The 26,975-nt window shown below is 45.0% G+C and overlaps 1 protein-coding gene across 3 annotated transcripts in view; it reads right to left on the reverse strand.

Annotated features, from left to right (window-relative positions):
* Positions 1 to 1,379: 1,379 nt before the first annotated feature.
* Positions 1,380 to 26,975, reverse strand: part of TPH2 (tryptophan hydroxylase 2) — a 116,781-nt gene continuing 91,185 nt past the window's right edge. For all 3 annotated transcript variants that reach the window (XM_043447290.1, XM_043447289.1, XM_043447291.1), the window contains 3 exons: positions 15,699 to 15,794; positions 3,448 to 3,581; positions 1,380 to 3,318 (listed from right to left, as the gene is read on the reverse strand). In XM_043447290.1, the coding sequence (XP_043303225.1) occupies positions 3,144 to 3,318; positions 3,448 to 3,581; positions 15,699 to 15,794 (405 nt within the window). In that variant the 3' untranslated portion in view covers positions 1,380 to 3,143. The remainder of the gene's footprint in view (positions 3,319 to 3,447; positions 3,582 to 15,698; positions 15,795 to 26,975) is intronic.

Here is a 26,975-nt window from a genome sequence, read left to right on the forward strand (position 1 = left end):
GGCGAGAACCATGGTTACTGCTATTCCAAAGGGATAATAAATCTATAAAGAATCAAGTAATCCCTCCTCCTTGTATGATACCTCTATAAGCCTGTGTGAAAGCCTTTGCAACTCTTCTATTTTTGAAACACATAGATTTTTGCCCATGTAAGAAAACTGAGGATGCCACTATAGCCAGTCAGAAGACAGATCAACTGTTATTTTTGTTGAGGGAGTTTGTCTATAATTAAGCACAATTCTTCCTTCAGTACATTTAACAGTACATTCTTAAGTACATTAAGAAACTCCGCTTCCACTGGGGCTAGAAGGGAAAAGCTTGATGGCTACTTTTGGGTTTTTTCCTTTTTTACTGAATTACAGTGACTGTAACATAAGTATAGGTGTATAGTATTCAGAATTTTTAAAGGCTATGCTCCCTTTATAGATAATATAAAATGTTGGCTATACTCCCCACGTTGTCCAGTATATCCTTGCAGCTTATCTTATACTTACTGCTCTGTACCTCTTAGCCCTCCAGCCCTCTCCTGCCCCTCCCGTCTTCCCCTCCCCTGGTAACCACTGTTTTGTTCTCTCTGTGACTCTGCTTCTTTTCTGTCATATCTACTAGTTGGTTGTATTTTCTTATTTCACGTATAAGTGATATCACACAGTATTTGTTTTTCTCTGGCTGGGTTATTTCACTTAACATAACATGCCCTCCAAGTCATCCTTGTTGCTGCAAAAGGTAAAATATTATCTAAAGCAACACCAAATTATGGGAACAACAGCAAAAGCAGACATGAAGAGTTTCTTAGCCAATTTTCTCCTTTGAGAAAATTCAGCAACCAGTTCTGGAAATTTCTTACTGTTCCTAGTCTCTCTTAACTGTTTATGGGAAATTTCTGGACTCATTGTTCTGGGTTATCATTCTAGATTAGTATTTATAAATAATTATTCAGGGTCATGTAGATCTAGCAAAGCAAGATGTAAGAAATTAGGTCTTTATGGATTTAGAAAATGATTGGAATTTACAACTACTTGATCATTTCAGATCCTTTTATTTGGGCCCAGCTTGCTCATCATTTCTCTACCACTGATAATTTTTCAAGGCACTACTCTTTCAGCTCAAACAGCATTTAAACTGCATGATTCTAACATTCTAACCATCAAATCCCTTCTCAAAAACTCCATTCTCAGATCTGAGAGGACAGCATCGAAACATGTATATTATCAAGTGTGAAACAGATCGCCAGTCCAGGTTGGATGCATGAGACAAGTGCTCGGGGGCTGGTGCACTGGGATGACCCAGAGGGATGGGATGGGGAGGGAGGTGGGAGGGGGGATCGGGATGGGGAACACATGTAAATCCATGGCTGATTCATGTCAATGTATGGCAAAAACCACTACAATATTGTAAAGTAATTAGCCTCCAACTAATAAAAATAAATGGAAAAAAAAAAAAACTCCACTGTTTTGAGAATCCTTCAAAAATGAAAGAGCCTCAATCATCAAGATAACCAAGAGTCAAATGTCTGATTTCTCATTGTAATTTTACCTCACTCTGATGTGTATTTTAATTTTCTCATATTCTTCCTGAATATATTTAGTCCCAAAATTTCTGACTTGTAACAGGCCATGCAACAGTATGAGTTAGTTTGAAATTTTATGCAATTTCCTATTTAAAGAAAATCCTTGGAAGTAAATATTTGAGAATTGCTACCTTAAAAGTTATTCTGTCATCTTACTCTTCTCTCCTTTTTCTCATCCTCTCTTTCCCCCACCCAGTATTCTGTGCTACTAAAGCAGACTAGAGGAACGATGATTGCATTTGTTAAGGGAGTCAGAAGCTAAAATTCATTCACTCATTCAGCAGTTATTTGTTCACTTGATCACCTGACTATAAGCAAGGGATGACAGGCCTGCAGCGCAGCGTTCCCTTCCCGCTGCTGGAGGGCGGTCACTTCGCCATGTTCTGTCAGTCACCGCGATACAGCAGTGAATCGGCTCTATGTACACATACATCCCCTCTTCCCTAGATTTCCTTCCTGGGCTACATCACTACCATTGACCTAAATTTGCCCAAACTTTGGACAAGTGGCCGGACTCCCAGAGACCTAGCCTGATTTGGGGTTGTGAGGGGAAACATCTGTACTGTTGTCAATCCTTGATCACAAGCCAAGCCCTGTTTACTGATAACATTAGTTCCGATAAGCATTACTTTCCCTTCTGTGACTACACGTCATAAATTACACACATACACCAAGCTGAATGTCTTAGCAATCCAAAAGTGAGATGTGAGCGGCTGTTCACATGGATGCATGGCTAACTGCTACTCTGAGCAAATCACTTAACTCTCTGTGACTCAGTTTCTGCACCAGAAATCAAAGCTCTGTGAAAATTGTTATTCTCCAAGAGAAATGGGTTAAACACCTGAGCAGAATAGTCACTTTATTCCAGCATAAAATTCACAGTCCCAAGATTTATTCTCTACTGTTTAGTCTTTCCTAATGTCCACCCTGGAAGGATTTTCTTCCAAAATACTTTGGGAAGCTTGCCACAACTCAGTCTCCACAAGGTCAATGCAACCTACATATTCTATGTGTGAAAAGTTCACTTTTCTTACATTGTATAAATAATCATCCTGAAAACCATTCCAACTAGTGTGTTCACTATCCATTTTTAAAGAAAATACTGAATCTTTTAGTAAGGTGATAAGAAGTTTCATACAATTCTGGGTTTATCTCAAATAGTGCTGTGAAAACACTCACACTGGAGAAAATAAACAGTCTCACTGCTATTTTCATTGTATCTAGTGAACACAAAGGAAAGGCTGGGATCTGAGAAAGGAAAGGTCACAAGCTAGAGTCAGAAGAGGGCTATTTGTTACCAATTTTCAACAGCTGCAGTTTGGCTAAGGACACTAAGCTGGAACGTCAAATTTATTTAAGACATTTAAACCTGCTTCATATAATGAGTGGCTCTCTACCATTGGGCTCTTTATGGTGTTTCACACATTATCACAGTAAGTTACAAGTAGGTAGGAATACACAGAACTGCGTGCTTACTAGCCAAGCCATGACACAGAAAGCTATTGGTGTTATATGACACTGAATTGTTGTTAAGCCCCCGAAACATCATGCTGGCAGTGACACGGGTCCCAGGCATCAAATCCCCAGATACTGGTTCATTTTGTTCAAGGCATCACACACGGTGTTCAAATCGCTGCGGAGGTCCTGCACCACATTCTCAATACTCCTGGTGTCTTTCAGAATTTCAATACTCTGAGTGTAGGGATTGAAGTAGACTGAGAAGGGACGGGTAATTGACTTTGCGAAGTCCCTGCAAAATAAACAGAACAGAGAAGAATATGGGATCAATCCTCACAGGTTCAAGAGACAGATATTAGGAAGGAACAGAGCCAGCAAAATAAAAAGTCATGTTCTCCAGATGGAAGCAAAAGAAATTTACCTCATCTTTTCTTTGGCTTCTTCAAAACTTTCTGAAACAAAGTAGGCTTCCTGGAAGGTGGTGATAAGGCATTCCTGCAAGCAGGTTGTCTTTGGGTCAAAGACTTTCACACAAGCCTTGTCAGAAAGAGCATGCTGCAAAACACACCATGAAACCTGTTAAAGTCCCGGATGAGACTGCCGCCAGCTCACACTCCTCCAGAGCAGCTCAGTCCTCCCATAGAACTGCCCGGTCACTCATCCACCGTGGCATGGGGACTCTCCCCACAGAAGTGCCCAGGTATCATCCACCGTGGCATACGGACTCTCCCCACAGAACTGCCCAGGTATCATCCACCATGGCAGGGGGACCCTCCCCACAGAACTGCCCGGTCACTCATCCACCATGGCATGCGGACTCTCCCCACAGAGCTGCCCAGTCACTCATCCACCGTGGCAGGGGGACTCTCCCACAGAACTGCCCAGTCATCCACCGTGGCATGGGGACTCTCCCCACAGAAGTGCCCAGTCACTCATCCACCGTGGCATGGGGAATCTCCCCATAGAAATGCCCAGTCACTCATCCACCATGGCAAGGGGACTCTCCCCACAGAGCTGCCCAGTCACCCATCATGGCATGGGGAATCTCCCCACAGAACTGCCCAGGTATCATCCACCATGGCATGGGGACTCTCCCCACAGAATTGCCCAGTCACTCATCCACCGTGGCATGGGGACTCTCCCCACAGAAGTGCCCAGGTATGCATCCACCATGGCATGCGGACTCTCCCCACAGAGCTGCCCAGTCACTCATCCACCGTGGCAGGGGGACTCTCCCCACAGAACTGCCCAGTCATCCACTGTGGCATGGGGACTCTCCCCAAAGAACTGCCCAGTCACTCATCCACTGTGGCATGGGGACTCTCCCCACAGAGCTGCCCAGTCACTCATCCACCATGGCATGGGGAACTCTCCCCGAGGCAGAAGAAACGGGCTGTGAAGGGTTTTGTTTGGTTGGTTGGTTGTTTTGAAGTCCCTTAGTAACTGAGGGGACAAAAAGGAGATAACGGTATTATTTTATTAACTATTAACCAAATTCATACTGAAAGACTGTTCAGAGCTGGAACCCCACAGAACATGCATGCGTGCATGGTCATGTCAGACTCTGTGACCCCATGGTCTGTAGCCCACCAGGCTCCTCTGTTCATAGGATTTCCCAGGCAAGAACACTGGAGTGGGCTGTCATTTCCTCCTCCAGGGGATCTTCCTGACCCAGGGACCAAAACTGCCTCTCCTGCATCTCCTGCGTTGGCAGGCAGATTCTTTACCACTGCGTCACCTGGGAAGCCCAACTCCACCGAAATGAAATTTTAAATCTATGCTATGAATAGAAACAGGAGAGAGAACAAATATGGTCTTAAATTTATTGCTATAAGCAATGGACTGGAATTTCCCTTAAATGGCAGAAGTAATAATTACCTGCGTGCAGAGGTAATTGGGACTCTGACTGAACTATTTGTGGACTCACTGTGAGACATTCTGAGGCCAGGTACTATGATTCAGCAGAGGCTGGAGTGGGCCTGAATATTTGAGGATACATGCAAAGCATTCCTTTACCTTCCCTCAAGCACAGCAGAGCAATATACAGTAGATAAATATTGCCAGGTGGGAAAAAAAAAAGAGCTAATATTAACAGCTATATTTATGCTCAGAGCAGACAAGACGGACACAGGAAAGCTAATGCAGGTCCTCTGCGAACCATCATCAGCCCTGTTCGGGTCACTCCATGACTGACGCTAAGAACAGCAAGCAACGATGAATGGTCGTATTCAGGATAAATCCAGTGATGCTAAAAGTTAGCACTCATTTCCTGCCACCTGCGTGCATATAGCCCCTGGATCTGTGGTTCTCACACAGAATGTGCCTGAGACCACTGAGGAGCCTGTAGAAAATGCAGAAACCCAGGCCTCAGTTTTATTTGGAAGATCTGGATAAATCCCAGAAGTCTGCATTTGAAAGGCATCCACGGTGATTCAGACAGGTGGTTGTAAATTATATTTTGAGGAACACCCCTTTAGATTCTTTCCTTCTTAATTTAAATGATAAACTGGTTGGGAGAGAGAGGCAGAGAGAGAAAAGGTAGCAGAAACAGCCTTGAACTGAGAGTTAGAAAACCTATTCGCAGGGCAGGAATGGAGACGCATGGAGACTGGACTTGTGGACACAGAGGGGACTGAAAGGGTGGGATGACTTGGGAGTTGGAATCGGCATGTATACACCACCATGTGTGAAATAAATAGCTAGTGGGCATGGGGTGGGGAGGTGCGAGGGATGCTCAGGAGGGAGAAAGAGAGAGAGAGAGAGTGTGTGTGTGTGTGTGTGTGTTTATGAATAGAGAGAGAGAGAGCGAGAGAGTGAGAGACAGAGCAAGAGAGAGAGAGAGAGCAAGCGAGAGCAAGCTGATTCACACTGCTGTCCAGCAGAAACCAGCTCAATCCTGTGACGCGTTTAGTCTCCAATAAAATAAATAAATAAGAATAAGTGGTGAATCACAGAGAAAGAAAGAAGAGAAAACCTGGACTCTAGTCCAGGCGTTGCTGCTAACTGGGTAACCTTGGCAGATGATTTCACCTCTCTGGGTCTCCATTTCCTGAGTGTCCATGAGCAGTCTGGGCTGGCTGATTTCTGAAGACACTCTATTCCAGCCTCTGGTCCACCCAAAGCACTTCTCAATCTGTAACTGCTAAGGTTTTCCCAGAGAAACACTGAAAAACCTTTCCTGTTCAATATTCCTGGTGCATTCCCGCAACAATTTCACAATGCTTGGAATGATTTGTAGCCTTCTATGAAGAAGGCTGTGGTTTCCTAAGTGTGAAAATACAATAGTGAACCCAAGGACTGACGGGTGAGAGAAAGGGCACACGGTCCTACCCTGGGTGAGATTTGCTTTCCCGCCAAGTCCCATTGTCCAGATCAATGCAGATGTGAATCAGGGAATGCACAGGGCCCCATCGAATGAACTAATCTTTTTCTTGGCCCACAGAACAACTTCATTATATGCGGAAGGTCACTACACCAGCACATGCATTTGTGCTATATTCAAGGCAGTGCAGCGAACATCAGGGGATTCGGGGTTCCACATGACTAATAATTCTGTCCACATTTTTAAAACGACTTCACAGTTTCAAGAAATAAAATGTGCTTTGATGAGAGTTGTTGCTCCTCTTGGGGATGGTTTTGATTCCTGTCTCCTGTACAATGTCATGAACCTCCGTCCATTGCTCTTCAGGCACTCTGTCTATCAGATCTAGTCCCTTAAATCTATTTCTCACTTCCACTGTATAGTCATAAAGGATTTGATTTAGGTCATACCTGAATGGTCTAGTGGTTTTCTCCACTTTCTTCAATTTCAGTCTGAATTTGGCAATAAGGAGTTCAAGATCTGAGCCATAGTCAGCTCCCAGTCTTGTTTTTGCTGACTGTATAGAGCTTCTCCATCTTTGGCTGCAAAGAATATAATCAATCTGATTTCGGTGTCGACCATCTGGTGATGTCCATTTGTAGAGCCTTCCCTTGTGTTGTTGGAAGAGGGTGTTTGCTATGACCAGTGTGTTTTCTTGACAAAACTCTATTAGCCTTTGCCCTGCTTCATTCTGTACTCAAAGGCCAAATTTGCCTGTTACTCCAGGTGTTTCTTGACTTCCTACTTTTGCATTCCAGTCCCCTATAATGAAAAAGACATCTTTGGGGGGTGTTACTTCTAGAAGGTCTCGTAGGTCCTCATAGAACTGTTCAACTTCAGCTTCTTCAGCACTACTGGTTGGGGCATAGACTTGGATTACCGTGATATTGAATGGTTTGCCTTGGAAACAAACAGAGATCATTCTGTCGTTTTTGAGATTGCATCCAAGTACTGCATTTTGGCCTCTTTTGTTGACTATGATGGCTACTCCATTTCTTCTAAGGGATTCTTGCCCACAGTAGTAGACATAATGGTCATCTGAGTTAAATTCACCCATTCCAGTCGATCTTAGTTCACTGATTCCTAGAATGGCAATGTTCACTCTTGCCATCTCCTCTTTGACCACTTCCAATTTGCCTTGATTCATGGACCTAACATTCCAGGTTCCTATGCAATATTGCTCTTTACAGCATCGAACCTTGCTTCTATCACCAGTCACATCCACAACTGGGTGGTGTTTTCGCTTTGGCTGCATCCCTTCATTCTTTCTGGAGTTATTTCTCCACTGATCTCCATCCTAAAGGAGATCAGTCCCGGGTGTTCATTGGAAGGACTGATTTTGAAGCTGAAACTCCAATACTTTGGCCACCTGATGCGAAGAGCTGACTCATTTGAAAAGACCCTGATGCTGGGAAAGATTGAGGGCAGGAGGAGAAGGGGATGGCAGAGGATGAGATTGTTGGATGGCATCACTGACTCAATGGACATGGGTTTGGGTGGACTCCGGGAGTTGGTGATGGACAGGGAGGCCTGGCATGCTGTGGTTCATGGGGTTGCAAAGAGTAGGACATGACTGAGTGACTGAACTGAACTGAACTGTTGCTCCTCTGCAAAGAATAGGCCTCCTATTGGTCCCCCATGATTTCTGGAACTAGAAGTTGCTTTCTTTGCAACCATACAATCTGCGTGCATTTTATTTAGTATGTTGCTCTAACTGTCCATTTATCCATCGGTACATACAAAAAGGAAGACAGTGCCTGCCTTAGTGTCCCCGATGCTTGCATGTTCCCACACTCGCATTGAGGTGCACGGGCAGAGAGGTAGCAGAACAGGCTGTGTGAAAGTTCAGGGCACGGCCCCCTTGGGGCTCCCCGCTGAGCCAGACTTCTCACTGGGCCAAGGACAAGCAAGGGAAGAGGAGGAAACTTATCAACCTAGGTCTGCAATGTGACAGACCTTGGCTGCAACAGGACCGGAGGACCTTTAGCAGTCACCACGTGTAGAGAATGCCTCTGGTATACAATAACAGAGATCAAAATTAGTGTAGTTTTAGAAAAATGTGTCATATGATGATTCTACTAGATACTCAAATGAGCTCATCTCATCATTTTAACAGATAAACGAGATGAGAGTAGACCAAGAAAAAGCCCAGAAGGCAAGGTGCTCTGCCTCTAAGAGAAGTCAGTGCATTCACAGCATATGATTTGAAGCAAAGACCATTAGCTAAGATATCTCACACTTGACTAATACAATCATCAAAAGGACAACTGGAAGTTCATTGTTCTAAGCTTTCAACAATGTAGTCTATCCTCAAGATCCTGCTGCATCCAACAGCTGGTTATATGTTGGGGACCGCTCCGTCCGTGGAGTATGAGACCAGTTCTCCCCTGTGGCTGTTAAAAATACAGGGATGATAATAGTACCCAAGGATTAGCCTGGAAAATGAAGAGTCCAGAGTTGGGGAAGCAGCCACTGAGTGAGGCCAACAAAGGAGGTGGCAATCACACCAATAAATGTCTCACTTACTAGTGGGAAGTTCTGTGTGATGACCTCCAGGCACATCCATGCAGCCCATGAAGGGCCCCTGCTTCGGGAAACTAAAGCACAGCTCAAGGCTTATAGAATATCGGTCACGTCTCCACTGGTTCCACTGCTCAGTGGAGCAAAGGCCTACTGAGTTTGCTTCTCAACTCCTATCCACATCTCTCTGTAAGCCACCTTGGTCTTAGGGAACAAGTTTCACACTCTCTCCTCTGTGTCCAGAGTCGATTCTCTGTAAACATACAGCCAAACTGCTTGGTGTCCCCAGGGAGCTCTGTGGTGAATCCTTTCCAAAGTGTTAAGAGTCTGATATCCTGAAGTCTGCAAAAATTAATCCAATTTCCTGCAGAGAGAGGCTTTCTAATGCTGAGAGAATCTGGCTGAGAGCTTTTTACTCTGAAGCCATTTTTAAAGTGCAGGAATGCTTGAGAATCACCTCCTCTCATCTACATCCTCTCTCAAAGGGCTGTTTTGGATTTATCCACAGGGCAAAAGGCACACAGGACTAGGAGCCAGGAGACCTGGATTCTAAACATAGCTGTCCCAAAGGTTTACCAGATGAGTGAAAATTCCCCAGGTTAGGATGCATTTTCCTCTTTGAGAAACTGCAAAGATTGTATCTACCTGAACTCTAAAGCTCTTCTTGCAATATGGTTCTAACAGGGCCTGTCATACACAGGGCTTCCCTGGTGGTTCAGATGGTAAAGAAACTGACTGCAATGCTGGGAAACTGGGTTCCATCTCTGGGTCAGGTAAATACACAGCCTTCGTACCATGGTCCCCTCCCTCCACCCCAACCCACATAAATTCACCATAGCAGCCTTTCCCATTGGGCCTGGGTATGGTCTTCCCACCCTCCCCAACAGAGATGGCCATTACCAATTAACTGACTTTAGTGCACTAATTTAAGACTTTTTTTTTTTGCCTGTTCCAGTCTTTTAAATAGAAATTTCTTTTCAGCATCAAAAATTTCGCTGAGTTATTCCACCTCTGAAAGCCTATTCCAGTGTTCATCTGGAAAACAGGAATAGTTCCAGTGTCTATAACCCGGGAATGTGGTAAGGATTAAACGAAAAAATGCATGCGAAGTGTCGGGCAAGTGGGAAGCACTCTGTAAACTCAGTTATCACGGCTGCTTCAGGCTCCCAGTGATGCCTGGTGTACATATGCAGTGAGCCACACCTTCTTGCACTGGGGCAACTCTTCTGGAACCATCGAGAAAGATGCATGGCCCTAGCTATGAGACTGCCAGGTCCTAGACCGCAACTGTGCCGGGCCTGAGTTTATCAGCTTAAAATCTTCCTTCCTCCCAGCCACCTGCCTTTGCAATAACACGGAGTTATTATCTCAGCTCTTCTAGATGTCAACCTGTGATCCTCACCCTCTATATTAGGACTGGTTAAAGTTGGGGAAAAACTCAAGTGTGAAGTCTAGGTAGTTTGGGCCCTAGATCCTAAATAAAAATTTACAAACACCCTTACACTCACACTACAATCATCTTTTCCTACATCAGAACAACAAACATATAATATAATAAGTATGTATGCATGTCTATAGTATTTTTTGAACCCCCCTTAAATGTTTTTCCTTCTAACTGAGCACAGCATGGTCACAACATCCCTACTGCCAAACTGAATATCACACTTTTTTATCAGTGATGTTGAAAGTTTCAGCAGTTTGAACAAGATTCCGGGGGCAGGAGGGGGCATTGGGACAAACTCCCTCAACAAGAAATCCCTGTGTAAAAGCCAAAGACCCTGCTCCAGCGCCCACTGTCTGATCTTTGCTCTGTTCTTACCAACAGTGCTGCTTCGGGAAAGGAAGGAGGAAGGGAGGAAGGGAGCTGGGAGCCGTCTGAACACAGTACAGGCAGAGCAGCTCAGAGGCTCTCAGAGCCCTATCTCCAGCCACCCCGCCGCCACACTGGAAGACCCAGGGGAACACACAGGGGCCCTGGGCCGCCTCCACAGCCTGGCCGTAACGACCAGCCTCTGATCACCTCACAGAGTTGCTGCAAGTGGCCGTAAATACAAATGATCGTAGTAAATATAAAGCTGTTCTGGGAATGCTGATGAACAGCTACGTAAATTCACCATGCAAGGATATCCTAAAACTAAAGCCAAAATATAGTAACTAAATTTTCAAAAACCACCAGCCTTGTCAAAACCTGAAAAGCAGAACAAATGTATTTGTATGTAATATTCCAGCGACACTTATGAGGTAGATGCCATTTGCCAAAAAAAGTATAATCTCTGCCCTTAAGGAAACAAAGAACTTATGCTCTTACCTGCAAAAAGGAAGGAGAAATTACCTTTCATTTTTGAGATGGATTAAGATGGTTGGATGGCATCACTGACTCAATGGGCATGATTCTGAGCAAATTCCGGGGGATAGTGAAGGACAGGGAAGCCTGGTGCAATGCAGTTCACGGGGTCGCAAAGAGTCAGACACAACTTAACGACAGCAAACTTTTTGAGATAAGATTCAGTCAATTCATCAACTAGCAAGCAGTCCTTTACCCCCTAACAAGAACAACCTGCGCTGTTGCTTCTCCAGGAGGACTGGATTCAGCAAAGACCCATGTTCACCCCTTTCTTAGATTTTATCCCCTAAAGACACAAACTTTCTTGAAAACTGAAACTTTCAGTTTTGAGCTTGTTGAGTAAAATAAGTGAAGGAATGAGTGAATAATAAATTTTTTAAATGACAGTCATACAGTTAAGTCAACTCTGAGATAGAAAAAGAATAGAAAAAGGAAAGAAACATGCTAGACTGTGAGTGAACAGCAAGAATTATCCCATTTTCAACCTTTTGTAAAGTCAGTTTTCCAGATGATCTAGCTCATTATCAACTGCTCCCCATAGCGATGAAGGTTTGGAAAGGTCCTTCCCAAGTACACTTCTGGAATTCCTAAAAGCACATCACAGATAAAATGACTAGAACAAGAGAGGGAGAGCAATCACTGCTGAGATGTTTTTGATATCCTTTATAGTTAGCAGATGTATGGTAGTTTTTATAAGCACTTCCATATTTATTTCCTTTATATCTTCAAAGATAAAAAATAAGCATTGTCAAAAAATACGAAGGAAAAATGAAAGGTATCCTTCAAACTATAGAGACACTGCTTGGAAGTACTTGGGCAACTCTGAAGTGCAACATTTATTCCTGAAAACCGAGCCTCTTAAAGCACACATTTTAAAATGTGCCCAGTTCAAGAAAAGAAGAAGAATTGTGGAGAGTTATGTAAAAGTTAGAAGGACTACACCAAAACTTCTGACAACTTACCCAGAATGGACTATAACTGGAACAGCAAAACCAGATTTTACCGCAAAAGGTAACCACATTCAAAACTGCATTAATAGGCAGATTTGTACAGGAATTATTATAATGCTGTTAATAAAGTTATCCCCACCTGGGCTCAAAACTGTCATCTGTTCATGCAAATAAAAGTTGGACAGATGTATTCACAAGTGCTGGGAGAGGACCCTAGACACTCAGGCCAAGGTGAGCAGGGATGGGGTAAGGGCAGGGCAAAGCTAAGACACCAGGGAAAGCTCTTGTGTTATGTATTCTCTGCAAACAGTCAGAAGACATTTCAGAGAGAAAGAATTTCTGAGTTGTAAAAATGGTCCAAATAGCAATCATAGGGATGTTGGAGTGTTGAAATATGGGAATGGAAGAATGCTAATGACCAGAGCTGATGGACCAGAACAAGAAGATTCACGGCAGACAATGCCCTTCAGTGTCCATGTTTCTGGCTGATTTCCATTTCCAGATGACTCGATCCGTACCGACGGAAACAAAAACAACAGATTCACCCGAGTGCTGCCTACACATGCCTCGTTAACCAGACCAGAGGACCCTGACAAAAGTTGGGGCAATGAGAGATTTGTTTCCTTTTTTTTCTGGTGTCATTTGTAAGCCCTCTGAGAAGAATGTAAATAGATGTAACTCAAGAGCTACATCATTTTCTGACTAATTCTTTTTTCTAGGAAATCAAGAAAGAGTCTATAGAAGGCATGGGTCACACAGGGAGATGACATCACACTATGACTTGTGAGCTTTGAGATCAACCCCAAATGGATGTTTTTGTTGTTGAGAACTTAGAAAAAAAATTTTTTTTCACCACATCATATCAGGCCTTTGTTATGTTGAATATTATCGTCTGTTCCAGAGAGGCCTGGCCTCACAGCTCCCGTAACAGGCCAGGCTCTGAGGAGGGCACACTCACGGCGCGGTCTATGGGCTGATCCAGCACCTCCCCTCCCTTTCCTACTCCTCCAAGTCATCCTCCCCTCTCCTCCGGAGTCATCCTTCCCACTCCTCTGGAGTCATCGTCCCCACTCCTTCGGAGTCATCCTTCCCACTCCTGGGGGTCATCCTTTCCACTGCTCCAGAGCCATCTTTCCCACTCCTCGGGGGTCATCCTTCCCACTCCTCCAGGGTCATCCTTCCCACTCCTCCGGGGTCATCCTTCCCACTCCTCCAGGGTCATCCTTCCCACTCCTCCAGAGTCATCCTTCCCACTCCTCAGGGGTCATCCTTTCCACTCCTCCAGAGTCATCTTTCCCACTCCTCGGGGGTCATCCTTTCCACTCCTCCGGGGTCATCCTTCCTAGTCCTCCAGAGTCATCCTTCCCACTCCTCTGGGGTCATCCTTCCCAGTCCTCCAGAGTCATCCTTCCCACTCCTCCAGAGTCATCCTTCCCAGTCCTCCAAAGTCATCCTTCCCACTCCTCCAGAGTCATCCTTCCCACTCCTCTGGGGTCATCCTTCCCAGTCCTCCAGAGTCATCCTTCCCACTCCTCCAGAGTCATCCTTCCCAGTCCTCCAGAGTCATCCTTCCCACTCCTCCAGAGTCATCCTTCCCACTCCTCTGGGGTCATCCTTCCCAGTCCTCCAGAGTCATCCTTCCCACTCCTCCAGAGTCATCCTTCCCAGTCCTCCAGAGTCATCCTTCCCACTCCTCCAGAGTCATCCTTCCCACTCCTCTGGGGTCATCCTTCCCAGTCCTCCAGAGTCATCCTTCCCACTCCTCCAGAGTCATCCTTCCCAGTCCTCCAGAGTCATCCTTCCCACTCCTCCAGAGTCATCCTTCCCACTCCTCTGGGGTCATCCTTCCCAGTCCTCCAGAGTCATCCTTCCCACTCCTCCAGAGTCATCCTTCCCAGTCCTCCAGAGTCATCCTTCCCACTCCTCCAGAGTCATCCTTCCCACTCCTCTGGGGTCATCCTTCCCAGTCCTCCAGAGTCATCCTTCCCACTCCTCCAGAGTCATCCTTCCCAGTCCTCCAGAGTCATCCTTCCCAGTCCTCCAGAATCCGCATAGGCGGCAGCACCCTCATCAGGGAGGCTTCCCAAGCATGGCCAAAAATGTGACAGGTGCATTCGTCACACTGTCTGTGTTACCTCAGTTGTTCGTCTCCTGCACTAGAACGTTACCTGCTTGTAGCAGGGGCCCCAGGTGCTGGGCTCAGATCCTGGAGCTCACACCGCCTGGGCTCGGGGCCACCTCCGACACTCACTAACTGTGGGACCTTCAGCACGCTCCTTACTGACCTTTACCCCTCTGTTCCTCACCTGTGATGACGATGTTACTTATCCTACTGTGTTGCTAGGAGAATTAAGTGGGTTAATAAGTTTCACCTTAAATTCTAAGGTTTATTGAAGTGTCTTTTGAGAGAGCTGTTATCTTTTTCATATTCTTATTCTTCATCATGACTATCTGTCTTTGTATCCTCAATGCCTGGCCCAAGTACACAGTGCATAGTAGGTGCTCAACCAAATATCTGAGAATTGAATGAAGTCATAAAGTGAGTGGACTGAATAAAACTACAGCTAAATCACATTTTTCAAAAGTACAAACATCTGAAAAGCTCTAGTAAACATACACATCCTAGGATAATAAATATCCTGTAAGGATAAAGAATATCAATATTCAAAATAAAAACCCTAGGACTGTTCATACTCCTGACCTCAGTGTGAGTAATCAAAGAAAGATTAAATTATTTTCAGTACCATTTCCAGATTAGATAACACAATGCATTCTAAATTCATCAAAACTTCCTATCCCCCAGTGGTATACAGATAGAAATTCTTAATTAACCAGAATAGTTAAATGATCAGAATGTCCCAGACCTCAACATTTCTGAACAAATTATTCTACTGTATTTTAAGGCAAAAAAAAAAAAGTATATATATATATACACCATCCATTAGGCATCACTGCCCATGTTAGATACCTCTCTGACCACATGTACATTTAAGTGTTTTTTTTTAAATTGTACATGCCCATAAATATTTTAATTTACATCAATTGTGAAGAAGCTAAAATGAGCTCAAAATCCCCTTTGGAAAGTAGATGCTAGGGAATCCATGGGAGCCATGGGGGTGACAGAATTGAGAGTAGCCAAGCCACCCTCACAAAGAAATTTTATATCAGTGGGATCACTGCTAGCTCAGTGCGCACTTTTCAGCACCATATTTAGGCCAGTCATTTGTTACCCAACATCTGAGCATACATTTGTCATTCCTGTTGATTCGGGCACATGGCTGCTCATCCATTTGAGTCACACCACAAACCCAGAAAGGCATGACCCATTTTCAAAAGTGTAAAAAGTCAGGTCAGCACCCACATATGAGGTGCCAAGTCCTCTGTACTAAATATTTATGGGGTATCTGTGAGTAGAGAGACTCAGACAGACGAATCAATATTTTCTGTGACCTTGAACCAGTTTGCTCGGGAAGGATATTTTGCTCACAGCTTCATACCTTTAATTCTCCAATGGAGGAAAGCAGTCCAGCGCCATATGCCCGCAGCTGCCCTTCTTGTTTGCAAAGGCCAAACTCAATCGTGAAGAAATAGCACTGCAAAAAAAATGTGTTTAATGGACACACATCCAGGGAACTGGGCAACAAGTTCTTCTATAAAATAAAAGGGCGCCCAAAATAAAATGGCGCCCTGTGCATAATTTCTTCAGCACCGTCAATGCAAATGCATCTGAATCAACACTTACTGACATTATTCTCTTGCCTAATAACCCCTCCCTAGGTTAAAGGTATATGGGAAAAGCGTTAACTGCTAAGAGTCTTATTTTTCCTAGATTCAGAAACCCTATGAGTCAAATCGTATCCCTTGCAACAATTTTAAAATTAAAAAAAAAAACAGATTTATAGAAAATTAATCTGTCACAGTGATAATGCCATAAGAATATGCTACTATATTTACTAAGTTGTGGTTCAGTAACATAAATAAATCTGTGTAAATGTGGAAAAATAACTTAGAATTCAACGATCCCAAACTGATTTTTACAGTTGGTTTATTCATTTAGCAAACATTTGTTGAGTTCCTACTATGTGCCAATGCTCGGTAAAGAATTGTGGTGAAGAAGCCAGGAGAGTTCAAGAAAACAAGTGTATGCCTTCCAAATTACCATTTTCTTAGCAAAATCTTAAACGGATGCCAATGTATGCACTTATATGTGTGTGTGTGTGCATGCTAAATCACTTCAGTTGTGTCTGACTCTTTGCGACCACATGGAATGCAGCCCAGCAGGCTCCTCTGTCCACGGGATTTCCCAGGCAAGAACACTGGAGTGGGCTGCCATTTCCTTCTCCAGAGGATCTTCCTGATCCAGGGATCAAACCCACGTCTCCTGCACTGGCAGGCAGATTCTTTACCACCAGGAAAGCCCACATACTTACACACGCATACATTAAATACATATAGTAAGAACCATTTCATTGACCCACGTTTTAACTTCATCGACTACTGCAGCTTCCCCAAGATACTAAAATCTACACTTGCTTCTGTTAAGTTCCTACAAATCAACCTAGATAAACAGAAATCTCTGTACAATCAAGCGACTCACAATGCTCTTGAGAGCAGCTGAAGTTACATTATTTGTGCTCTAAAAGTAAAGTGAGAGGCTGACAATGAGCAATAAAAAAATGCATCAAATTAACGCTGTTCTATACCAGTGATGATGGAGCAACAAAGGTGCTGAGAAAGAGAATTTAAACACCCCTGAAAGGGAGAGAAAACCACAATTATTTCTAGCCTGTGGCAGTTTGCTCTGCTTCTATTTGGAGGTTAAGATGTCCCTTGGTTCCCAAGCATTTTATATTTTTATTACATGTGGATGACCTCTGAACTGGAGCGGCCAATATGCTGGCGCCCTGGACTGCACCTCAAGGACTGCTCATTCCAGGTCACAGTGCTGAACCTCTGGAGGCAAAATTTCCTTTCCTGACTCATCTCCCCAAGAAGCTAAAATCACAGCCCTTCTTACCTTGTCACCACCCACAGCACCTACCAGCCTCCTCCTTATCCTGTTCTGACTTGGCTTTCTTTTCAATCACATCACTTTTTGACATGGATTTTCATTGGTATATGAAATGTACTATTTGTCATCTGTTTCCCCCATAACATTATCAGCTCCAGGAGAGCGGTATCCCTGTCTGTTCATCTAGAACAGAGGTTCCCACTCTCAGTAGGATTGACGCATTGGGGTGGCTAGCTCTTTGTTCTGGGGGGCTGTCCTGCACTTTGCAGCTTCCCTGGTCTCTGTCCCCACTAGTCCTCTGATGCCAGTAGCACCCCACCCCACTTGTAACAACCAATAACGTCTCTAGACATTGAGAAATGTTCCAAGAAGGTCAAAATCGCTCCTGGTTGAGAACAACTGATGTAGAATAGTGTCAGAATCATGATAAGAGCTCAATAAATCGCTGGTGAATAAATAAATATTGAATGAATTATTTCTAAATTAGGCTTTTTGTAAGGCAGCAGAACCTAGAGGAAGGAAACACATGAGGCTACCCAAGTCCGATTGTCATTTGTGATTGGCTATGTGACCACAACCTCCCTGCGCTGTAGTTTTCCTGCCTGTGACAACCATCCATTCATTCATCTACTTATTCTACAAACACTCCTACAAATCTGTGTATGCCAGACTCTGCTCTATAGAGAACAAGGGAACAAAGTGCCCCATCCACGAAGCAGGCATGCTACAGGGGTGAGACAGACAAAACAAAATCAGCATACAGGGACTTCCCTGATGGCCCAGTGGTTAAGAATCCACCTTGCAATTTAGGGGGTGTAGGTTCGATTCCTGCTTGGGGACCTAAGATCCCACATGCCGTGAGGCAACTAAGCCCATGCACTGCGACTGTGGCCCACCCGCCACAACCAAAGAATCCACATACCGCAGGTGGGCGCCCTCACATGAGGTAACTGAGACCCAATGCAGCAGATAAATAATAAATAAAATATTTAAAATATGTTAGACGATAATGTCAGGTGAAATCTGCTATATAAATCACAAAATCACGTGACATTCTGACATCAAGCAGAGGATATGGCTGTTTTAGATGGAGGGGTCAGGGAAGGCCTCCCTGCGGGAAGGATATTTGAGCTGCAACTTGCTTGCAAATGGCCCTTTCTTTAGGACGTGAAAAGGCCAGTTGTATAAAGACTACAAGAGTGTTCCCAGTAGACAGCCAGTGCAAAGGACCTGAGGCAGACATATATCTGTATTTCCAAGGGTGTCAGGAAGCTATTGGAAGGTCTAAGGCAGGAGAAAGATGTGTTCTGATTTCCTTTTCCAAAGATCATGTTGGTGCTGGGTAATGAACAGATTGTAGGGAGGCAACAGTGGAAGCAGAGAGACTATTGGAAGGCAGTTGCAGCCAAGAGACAAGGCTGGTAAGCCACTTCGAACTTGACTTCGGCCAGGGGTAGGAGGAGGTTGGGAGAAGTCAGTGTCACAGAGGCCTCAGGGGAAGATCCAAAATAAGAGATGTTAAGATGTGTCATGAGATGAATCAAAATAAAAGATGTAATGTACAGCATAGGAAATACAGTCAATAATACTGTAATAACTCTGTATGGTGACATATGGTAATTAGACATGGTGATAATCATGTTGTAACATATAGAAACATTGAATCATTACATCGTATATAGGAAACTAATATAAAACTGTAAGTCAAATACACTTCAATTGCAAAGGAGAAAGAATAGTTAAAATACAATCCTCAAGTGAGTCCTCAAAAATCTTTGTACAATCCTGGGCACAAAGGAGATGTGATCATACAGTCATAGAATGGGAGGACTGGAAGTTCAGCTTCTTTAACAAAAGGAAAACTCAAGTTTAAGGAGATGAAGTGATTTATCCTGGATCAGTCTAGATGGTGATATTTAAAAGATCCAGAGCTCAGTGTTGTATGAGCTCAACATCTGTCACATTTTAAAGTTTCCAGGTAAAAGATTAATAGATGCATGATTTTCCCTTACAACCAAAAAAAAATTTTAAAAAAGGTGGGGGGGGAATGAAAGGCTAAATCAGGAAAACTACAATCTCATGACACCTTAGTATGTTTTTGGTTGATTTCTCTAATTTATGCTGCATCTATAGCACATGATGTGAAATCCTTAGAGTCTTAACATTAACTACAGAAGAGTTTGTGAAACAAAAAAAAAATGTGGAGCCAGCTACAGGAGCACTTAGGTCAGCCTGTAACATGCATTTTTAATTTTCCGTACACTACATCAGCACATACATAATCCATCCTCATGATTATGATCTAAACCAAAGTAGGCTGAGAGAGCCCCTGAGAAAATCTGCTACACCATATTCACATGGTCTTCACATAGACCTGGCATCCCGACCTAGCATGAGGCAGGAAGTGAAAGGTCTGAAAATTCTAAGCTAAAGCGATCAGTGTGTCTTGGGTCCTTGTGCTTCTAGAACTGGAGTCGCCTCAGAGGAAAGAACCTCTGGGTTTCTTCCTCCCTGTTGTTTGAATGCTCTCGGGCCCCCTCCCTTATCTGGGAATCCTTCCAGAAACTCCGACCGTACACAGTTCCACCTGCTCGTTCCTTACCTGCCTTTCCCTCTGGTTTCCTGCTCTCCTCCACCAAGGAATGAGCTGAGATGCTGCTTCCGCAGGCTTTGCTCCCCAAAGAATCAGACCTTCAGCTTTGACACAGCTTTCTGTTTGCAGCTCCATGTGTGGCTAACAGATCAAGAGGAATGGTAAAGTGTACCTGAAGCTGAGGTGTTGGCAACATTTGAATTATGGACTTGCTCAGGGTAATTTTTCTCTTTCTGTTTCTAATGCCTTAAAATGCATTAGGTGGAGACCTCAAAATGCAGAAGACCCTGAGCACATCAGCAGCGGGGAGGAGAGGGCAATGACACACTCTTCTGCCTGGTGGTCTATTTCTTTTTTGCGGCCAAGCCACGCAGCACGTGGGATCTTAGTTCCCCTACCAGGAATCGAACCTGCTCCCCTTCATTTGGAAGCATGTAGTCTGAACCTCTGGACCACTGGGGAAGCCCCTGCCTGTTTTTTAAATGCAAAGCCTATTTAGAGTTGGACTGGATGACCCCTGCAGACCCTTGAGAATTCAAGGGTAGCTAATCAGTCCTTGAAACTTAAGGAAATAGAATTTGTTTTCCGCAGAGCACTCACCAGATGTGGATCTGCAATATATTCCCTAGAGACTTAACAAATAAATATCCTACCTATTATTTAAAAAAAGCCAAAAACTGAGCCCTAAAAGAACTTCTGTAAAAGAGAGAATTGCAGAGTCTTGGCCACTAATGCCTTTTAAACAGAAACAAATAATAATACTAAGACTAACACCTCCCAAATTGAAGGGTACCTTTCATCAAAGCTGACGTTCATGAATTCAAGTTTTACATACCACTAATTATATGTAATTATTTATAAATATTTTATTTGAATATAATTACACATAATCAGTAACTGAAAACCAAAACAAGAATGATAGATCGGACCTCTTCCCTAGAAGAAAAGCAGAGTCATTTACACACACAGTCATTAGGCAGAAGGGAGTCTGAGTGACAGAGTGAAGTCCAAACGCAGCCAGCGGATGAGCCAGCAGCGAGGCGCTTCGGAACATGAGCTAGGTCGCCCAATGCTGCCATCTTCAGATCACGACTGGTAGGACACCGTTCTGGCGGACGCTCTGGCCTCGTCAAAGAGCGGCAGGGAGAGCAGGCAGGAAGAGGCCACTGACGCTGGGCACGTCGGCAAATCCACCTGATCGCACACGCGCGTGTGCTCACGCTCAGTCAGGGCCAGTCCTTTGCGACCCCATGGACTGTAGCCCGCCAGGCTCCTCTGCTCATGGGACTCTCCAGGAGAGAATACTGGAGTAGGTTGCTGTTCCCTCCTCCAGGGGATCCTCCCGACCCAGGGATCAAACCCATGCCTCCTGTGTCTCCTGCATTGGCAGATGGGTTCCTTACCCCCAAGCCACCTGGAGAGCCCTGATCCCACATGATGATTTACAAAAGGACATGCTGCGATACCCTTCTCCTGTTTGGTGGCAGACATCTGACGCTCTCGCTAAGGCACATACTCCAATTAAAGAGTGCACATCCATGCAAGCTCTGTCGTTTCTGACTCTTTGCGATCCTGTGGACTGTAGCCCACCGGGCTCCTCTGTCCATGGAATTTTCCAGGCAAGAACAGTGGAGTGTGTTGCCATTTCCTCCTCCAGGGGACTAAAGAGATGTACACCTTTTTCAAGGGCCTTCCCAGGTGGTGCAGTGGTGAAGAATCAGCCTGCTGATTCAGGAGACCCTAGAGATGCGGGTTCGAGAGACACTTCCTGGGTCAGGAAGATCCCCTGGAGGAGCAAATGGCAACCCACTCTGGTATTCTTGCCTGGAATTTTCCATGGACAGAGGAGCCTGGCATTCTACAGTCCATGGAGTCACAAAGAGTCAGACATGACTAAGCATGCATGAACACGTTTCTCTCTTGATGAAAAAGAAATTTATAGTTCTGATCTTTCTCTGGAAGAGTTCGTTTGCCTCCTACTTTCCCATCTCTCTGCATCCCTTGAAATAATTATATAACCTCTTCCTGAGACTCAGTCTGCATTCTTAAATTAGATTTAAATGGTGCACAGTCCTAGGAAGATGCCCAAATATCCTACTTCTTTCATTTTGTTCAGGAAATTTGTTTATACACATCATTTAATAAATGCTTGAAGGGGCTTCCCTGGTAGCTCAGTGGTGAAGACCGTGCCAGTGCAGGGGACACAGGTTCGATTCCTGGTCCAGGAAGATCCCACATGCTGAGCAACTAAGCCCAAGCACCACAACTATTGAGCCTGTGCTCTGAGGCCCAGGGAGCCGCAACTACTGAACCCCGAGCACCCCACAGCCCATGCCACAACAAGAAAAGTCCCCACAATGAGAACGCACGCACGACAACCAGAGAGACGTCCACACTGTAAGGAAGACTGGCACAGCCAAAAATGTTAAATAAATGCCAAGTGAGGGACGTATATTCTCTACCACCGTCACTGAAAATGTGGGTTTTTTTGAGCTGGTAGCACATACTTCTAAGTAATCACATACATCATTTCACATCTGGAATTCCGTCATCCACACATACAGGACAGACAAGAGACAAGAAGCGAGCAAAGAATGTTTAAAACAGCCCTAACTGAGATGTGCTAAACATAACAAAAAGTCATGTGCTAAATTTGATTTGCTTTACATATAAAAGAATCCCTCAGGCCCTCACTCAGATGCCATTTATCCATATCTAGTACACAGTTCAAATAAACTTCAGATATGTAGCTTCTAAGTCAACACCCTGACATGAGAGGGGAACAAGAGAAATATACAAAATGCAGATCTGACGGAGAAACACAATATTTGGTGCTTGGATAAACAACCCTAAACACTTTCATACTTGAAGTTTTCACCTAACAGCAGAGCTCAATCATGACACTAACGGCAGAGGAGGAGGGTGGAATGCATTGAGAGAGCAGCATTAGAACATGTACATCCCCATGTGTAAACAGATAGCCAACGGGAAGTAGCTGTGTATCAGAGGAGCGCAGAACGGTGTCTGCGACAGCCTGGGGGCGGGAGGGGGATGACGGGGTGGGAGGTTCAGGCGGGAGAGGATGTGTGCACCCTCACGGCTGACTCACGCTGCTGTAAGGCAGAAGCCAACACAACACTGTAAAGCAATTCTCCTCCAGGTAAAGATACGTTTTTTAAAATGAAAAAGATAATAGCGAAACAGCCAGTGGACCTCCAGTTTAACATGTCCACACATATGTCATCTTGCTACAAATCTGCTACCTTACTACTAACTGAATAGCGTAGCTATTATTATTTCCATTGTACAGATGGGAAAGCTGAGTCTCAGTGATCCAGGAATCTTCCCAGGTTCCTGGACCCATGGCTGGCAGAGCTAGGAGTCAAGCTCCAGCTTCCTAACCTCAGACCCCACATTCTTTCCTCATCAACAGGTGCACTGACAGAAGCAGAGCCACTCCCAGTCCGCCACACTAGCACAGAAGCCCTTGTTGAAATATTGAGATATGTCCAGAACAGGTATAAACCCCTGTGAACACTCTCCAAATGCTCCCGGCCAACCAGGCTCCTCCAGCCCTCTTCCAAGCTCTGACCTCTCCCCCTCCCCGAACCCTTCCCCTCACTACCACTTCTCCATGATCTAGAAAATAAGGTCTTAATACCTACGAAGCTTGGACCTACTGTACCCTGATCCCACACAGGACTGATGAGCGTCGTTCTCTTTTGTACCTACGTCATCCCAGAAAGGAAGAAGGCCACACAAAGATGCTCTTCTACCTCAGGAAGCGCAGATAAAAATGCAGAAAAAGAGCCCTGTGTCTCACAGCCTCCCTTTCTCTAACATCTTTCCACCGAACGACTAGCATGTCAAAGACGACACTAGAAAAACTGTTGAGAAAATGAAGAGGATCCAGGACCCCAGTCACTCCTCTACCACTTGTTGCCAGCTGCTAGAGTTTGGATTTTAGCCACATTGAATTTCAGTCTACAAGCAGGAAGTACCTTCACACCTATAGCCGAAATTCCCTTAATCTTGAATAAATTGCAAATGATAGTAGGATTGGGACAGGAATGAGGTTTGATAGATAAGGGGGAAGCTCTGAGATGGACATGCGAAGGCAATACAAACCCACATGGGGAACAAAAGTGAAAGCGCACGCTGCTCTACTTAAGCCTTACAGGCCGTCAGTCAAGGTCACAAGGTAGAAAACTCTCCAGACACCCATTTTTACTGTAGTTTCTTTGACCACTTAAACTGTCAACACTCCAAGAGTCATGTATAAAGTCAAATCACACTAGGTTGCAATGATTACTACCCCCAGGCTTTGTTTGCAGAGCAAGTGTTCCTGGCTGGGCACAATCTCTGGAACTTAGCTTCAGAAAAGCAGGAAGCGGGGGAAGTGGTGGTTTGCAGTCTTCATGAGCTGACCCTGGGCTACTTCTGGGTGAAACAAAAGTGTAAGAAATGCTAGACACTTAGAGCTGGAAGACACTGGTCTTTTGCCGTCCCAGGCTACAGCCACTCTGTAACCACAGGCCATCCGCACCCCACCTTGAAGCCTCCCGCTGGTAAAAGGAGTGTTTTGGCAAAAGTCTTCCCCCATGTTTGGGGGCCAGCTGCTGTCTAGATTCTAGTACCATCATCCAGATGACTGCAGGATTAGAACCACACTCAGATCCCCACACTCATATGTTACCGCCAGCCCCTAAATGAAAACCACTATAGCAGATCACAACTTAATACATTTTTTAAATTTATATTTGCCCAGTTCTACTGTGTCGAGCTCGACTGGAGATTACAAAAGTAGTTAAAGATATGGTCTCAAGAAAGGGACAAGACAAACAGGTAGACAAGACATATAATAAAAACAACAACAGCAATAATAAAGTTCTGCTGCTGTGATGCCATCCCAAATTTCTGTCTTGAAACTGCAGCATGGCTTATCTGTCTCAGAAGACGAGGAATATGAAGCTTCTGCTGGACTTTGAAGGATCAATGGGACCTCAGACGAGCTTCTGGAAAAGAGGAAGCTGCTGGAAAGAGCAACTAACATCAAGGGCCTAGGGACGGGTGATATTTGGGAACCCAAAACATTAATAACAGGAAGTTAAAGGTAAATCAGATTATGGAAAGGATCGGCTCACAGGCTCCACTGGAGTAGCAGAGACTGCCTCATTTGCCAGTGGTTCTCCTCAAACCAAGACAGACAAACAGAAGCTGAGAAAAAGAGGAAAGCTGGGATCTGAGTATCGTCTTGTCAGCTAGAAAACAGTGACCCTGAATTGTGAAAACAGCATACACTGTCTTAGGCTAAGATCAGCCACAGAATGAATTAAAATGTAAAAACCTGAGCTCTGAGGAAACATTATGGCAAACCTTGTGGAAAATTGATCATCAAATACAAGAGGCACATCCATAGGGAGAATAAAAAAAAGTCAGCAGAAAACAACTTTTATTGAAAAATACATCGACATAGGCGATTTTCAAGCAGCACTGTTTTCAGCAAGATTTTTCTGTGTGTTTAACTACCCTTTCCTCTATCTTTTGGGTTGCTTACAAGAACAAATGGATGATTTGTTTAAGTGCCCTCTGACTGTTTCAGTTTTATGGCCCCTTGTTCAGCTTATCTGAGAGCATTTTCAACTTCAAATACCACCTGACTTGGAACCATTTTACACTTACAAGTTTTTATATCAGGCTTTAATGGCATTTTTTAATTAGAAAAAGAAAAAAAAACAAATGTCTCATCCCCTGGCTCCTGCTCATGGACTAACAGGAATGACAGGCATTCACCCAACATCTGGGCCATCTCATTGGTCCACGCCTAAATTCCAACAGGATCCATTCCACAGCCTCCATCCCCAGGGCTCAATATCAGGTCACAAGGGCCTCATGGTGACCCAGTTACAAGTCACCAGCCTAGGGTGCAGGTCACACTTCATATGGCATAAAAGTCCCTCGGGACTTCCCCGGTGGTCCAGCGGTTAGAATGCACCTGTCAATGCAGGGGACACGGGTTCAATCCTGGTACGGGAACTAAGATCCCACATGCCTTGGGGCAACTAAGCCCACGTGTGTGCCACAAGTATACCATCCAGGCTCCAGAGCCCACCAACCTCAACTACTGGGCCCTCAAGCTGCAACTACCGAAGTCTGAGCGCCCCAGAACCCATGCTCTGCAATAGGAGAAGCCACACAATGAGCAGTCCACACGCCACTACTAGAGAAAGCCCACCCAGCAAAAAGATCCAGCACAGCCCCAAGCAGAGAAAGACAGAAAAAAGACCCCCAAGGACTTGGGCCCTGCCTCCTGCAGCCTCATCTGCAGCCTGCCCTCCCTCCCTGCCGCCCACCCTGCTACCGCCCCTGGCCCCAAGAACTACTTGCAGCTGTGTGGATGGACGCGCTCTTTCCAGCTCCCCACCTAAGCCTTAGAACACTGCCCTGCCTCTGCCAGGGATGCTCTCGTCATGGCTCAGCCCCTCTGCCTACTTCCTGCTGGTCTGCCCCAAGAAGATGCGCTCACAGAGCCAGACGGAAACTTCCAGGCTTCCTGCCACTCCCTCCTCCAGGCTCGGGCCAAGGCTAGAGTCTGCCCTGTTTTTGCCGGTGCTGCTGTTTCACGGCTGGTCTCCTGCCCCCGACCTGACATGTAGCGGGCGCTTGGCAAACACTGAAGGCAGGGAGGAAAAAGTGAATGGAGAAGAATTTCCCAGCAGGCCAAGCCAACAGGGTCCACACCAATCTCCCAGATCAGTAAGTACTCCCCTCAGCACCCTTTCCAATGTTACAGACTCTTTGAAAAGATGAAAATCCCACGACTGTAGCCATCAAATCATTTTTAGCCTATACCTTCAGAAACGGATCGGTCTCTTGACCTCTCTCTACACCTCATTCACCAAAAGCCGAGGGTCCTCCAAGCTAGTGAGGAAGGAGGGGGCCTTCGGGACCCGGCATGCAGGCTGATTGGCAGGCGTCTCCTTCTGGAAGCTGAACAGGCCTGTGGTTACGTGACTTCTGGCCTCCGTCATCTGAGAGGAAAGCTTTTCAGTTTGCTGTTTCTAAGACTGTAGCCAACTGGAAATAAGCCAAGAAAAACGCTAACTGTGCTTGGTCAGAGGATGGAGGAGTTTGTGCTCACTCCAGCCCTCAAAGTACCCTAAGCATCTT

Source organism: Cervus canadensis, chromosome 25 (assembly GCF_019320065.1).
Source record: "Cervus canadensis isolate Bull #8, Minnesota chromosome 25, ASM1932006v1, whole genome shotgun sequence".
In the NCBI taxonomy this organism is placed as follows: Eukaryota; Metazoa; Chordata; class Mammalia; order Artiodactyla; family Cervidae; genus Cervus; species Cervus canadensis.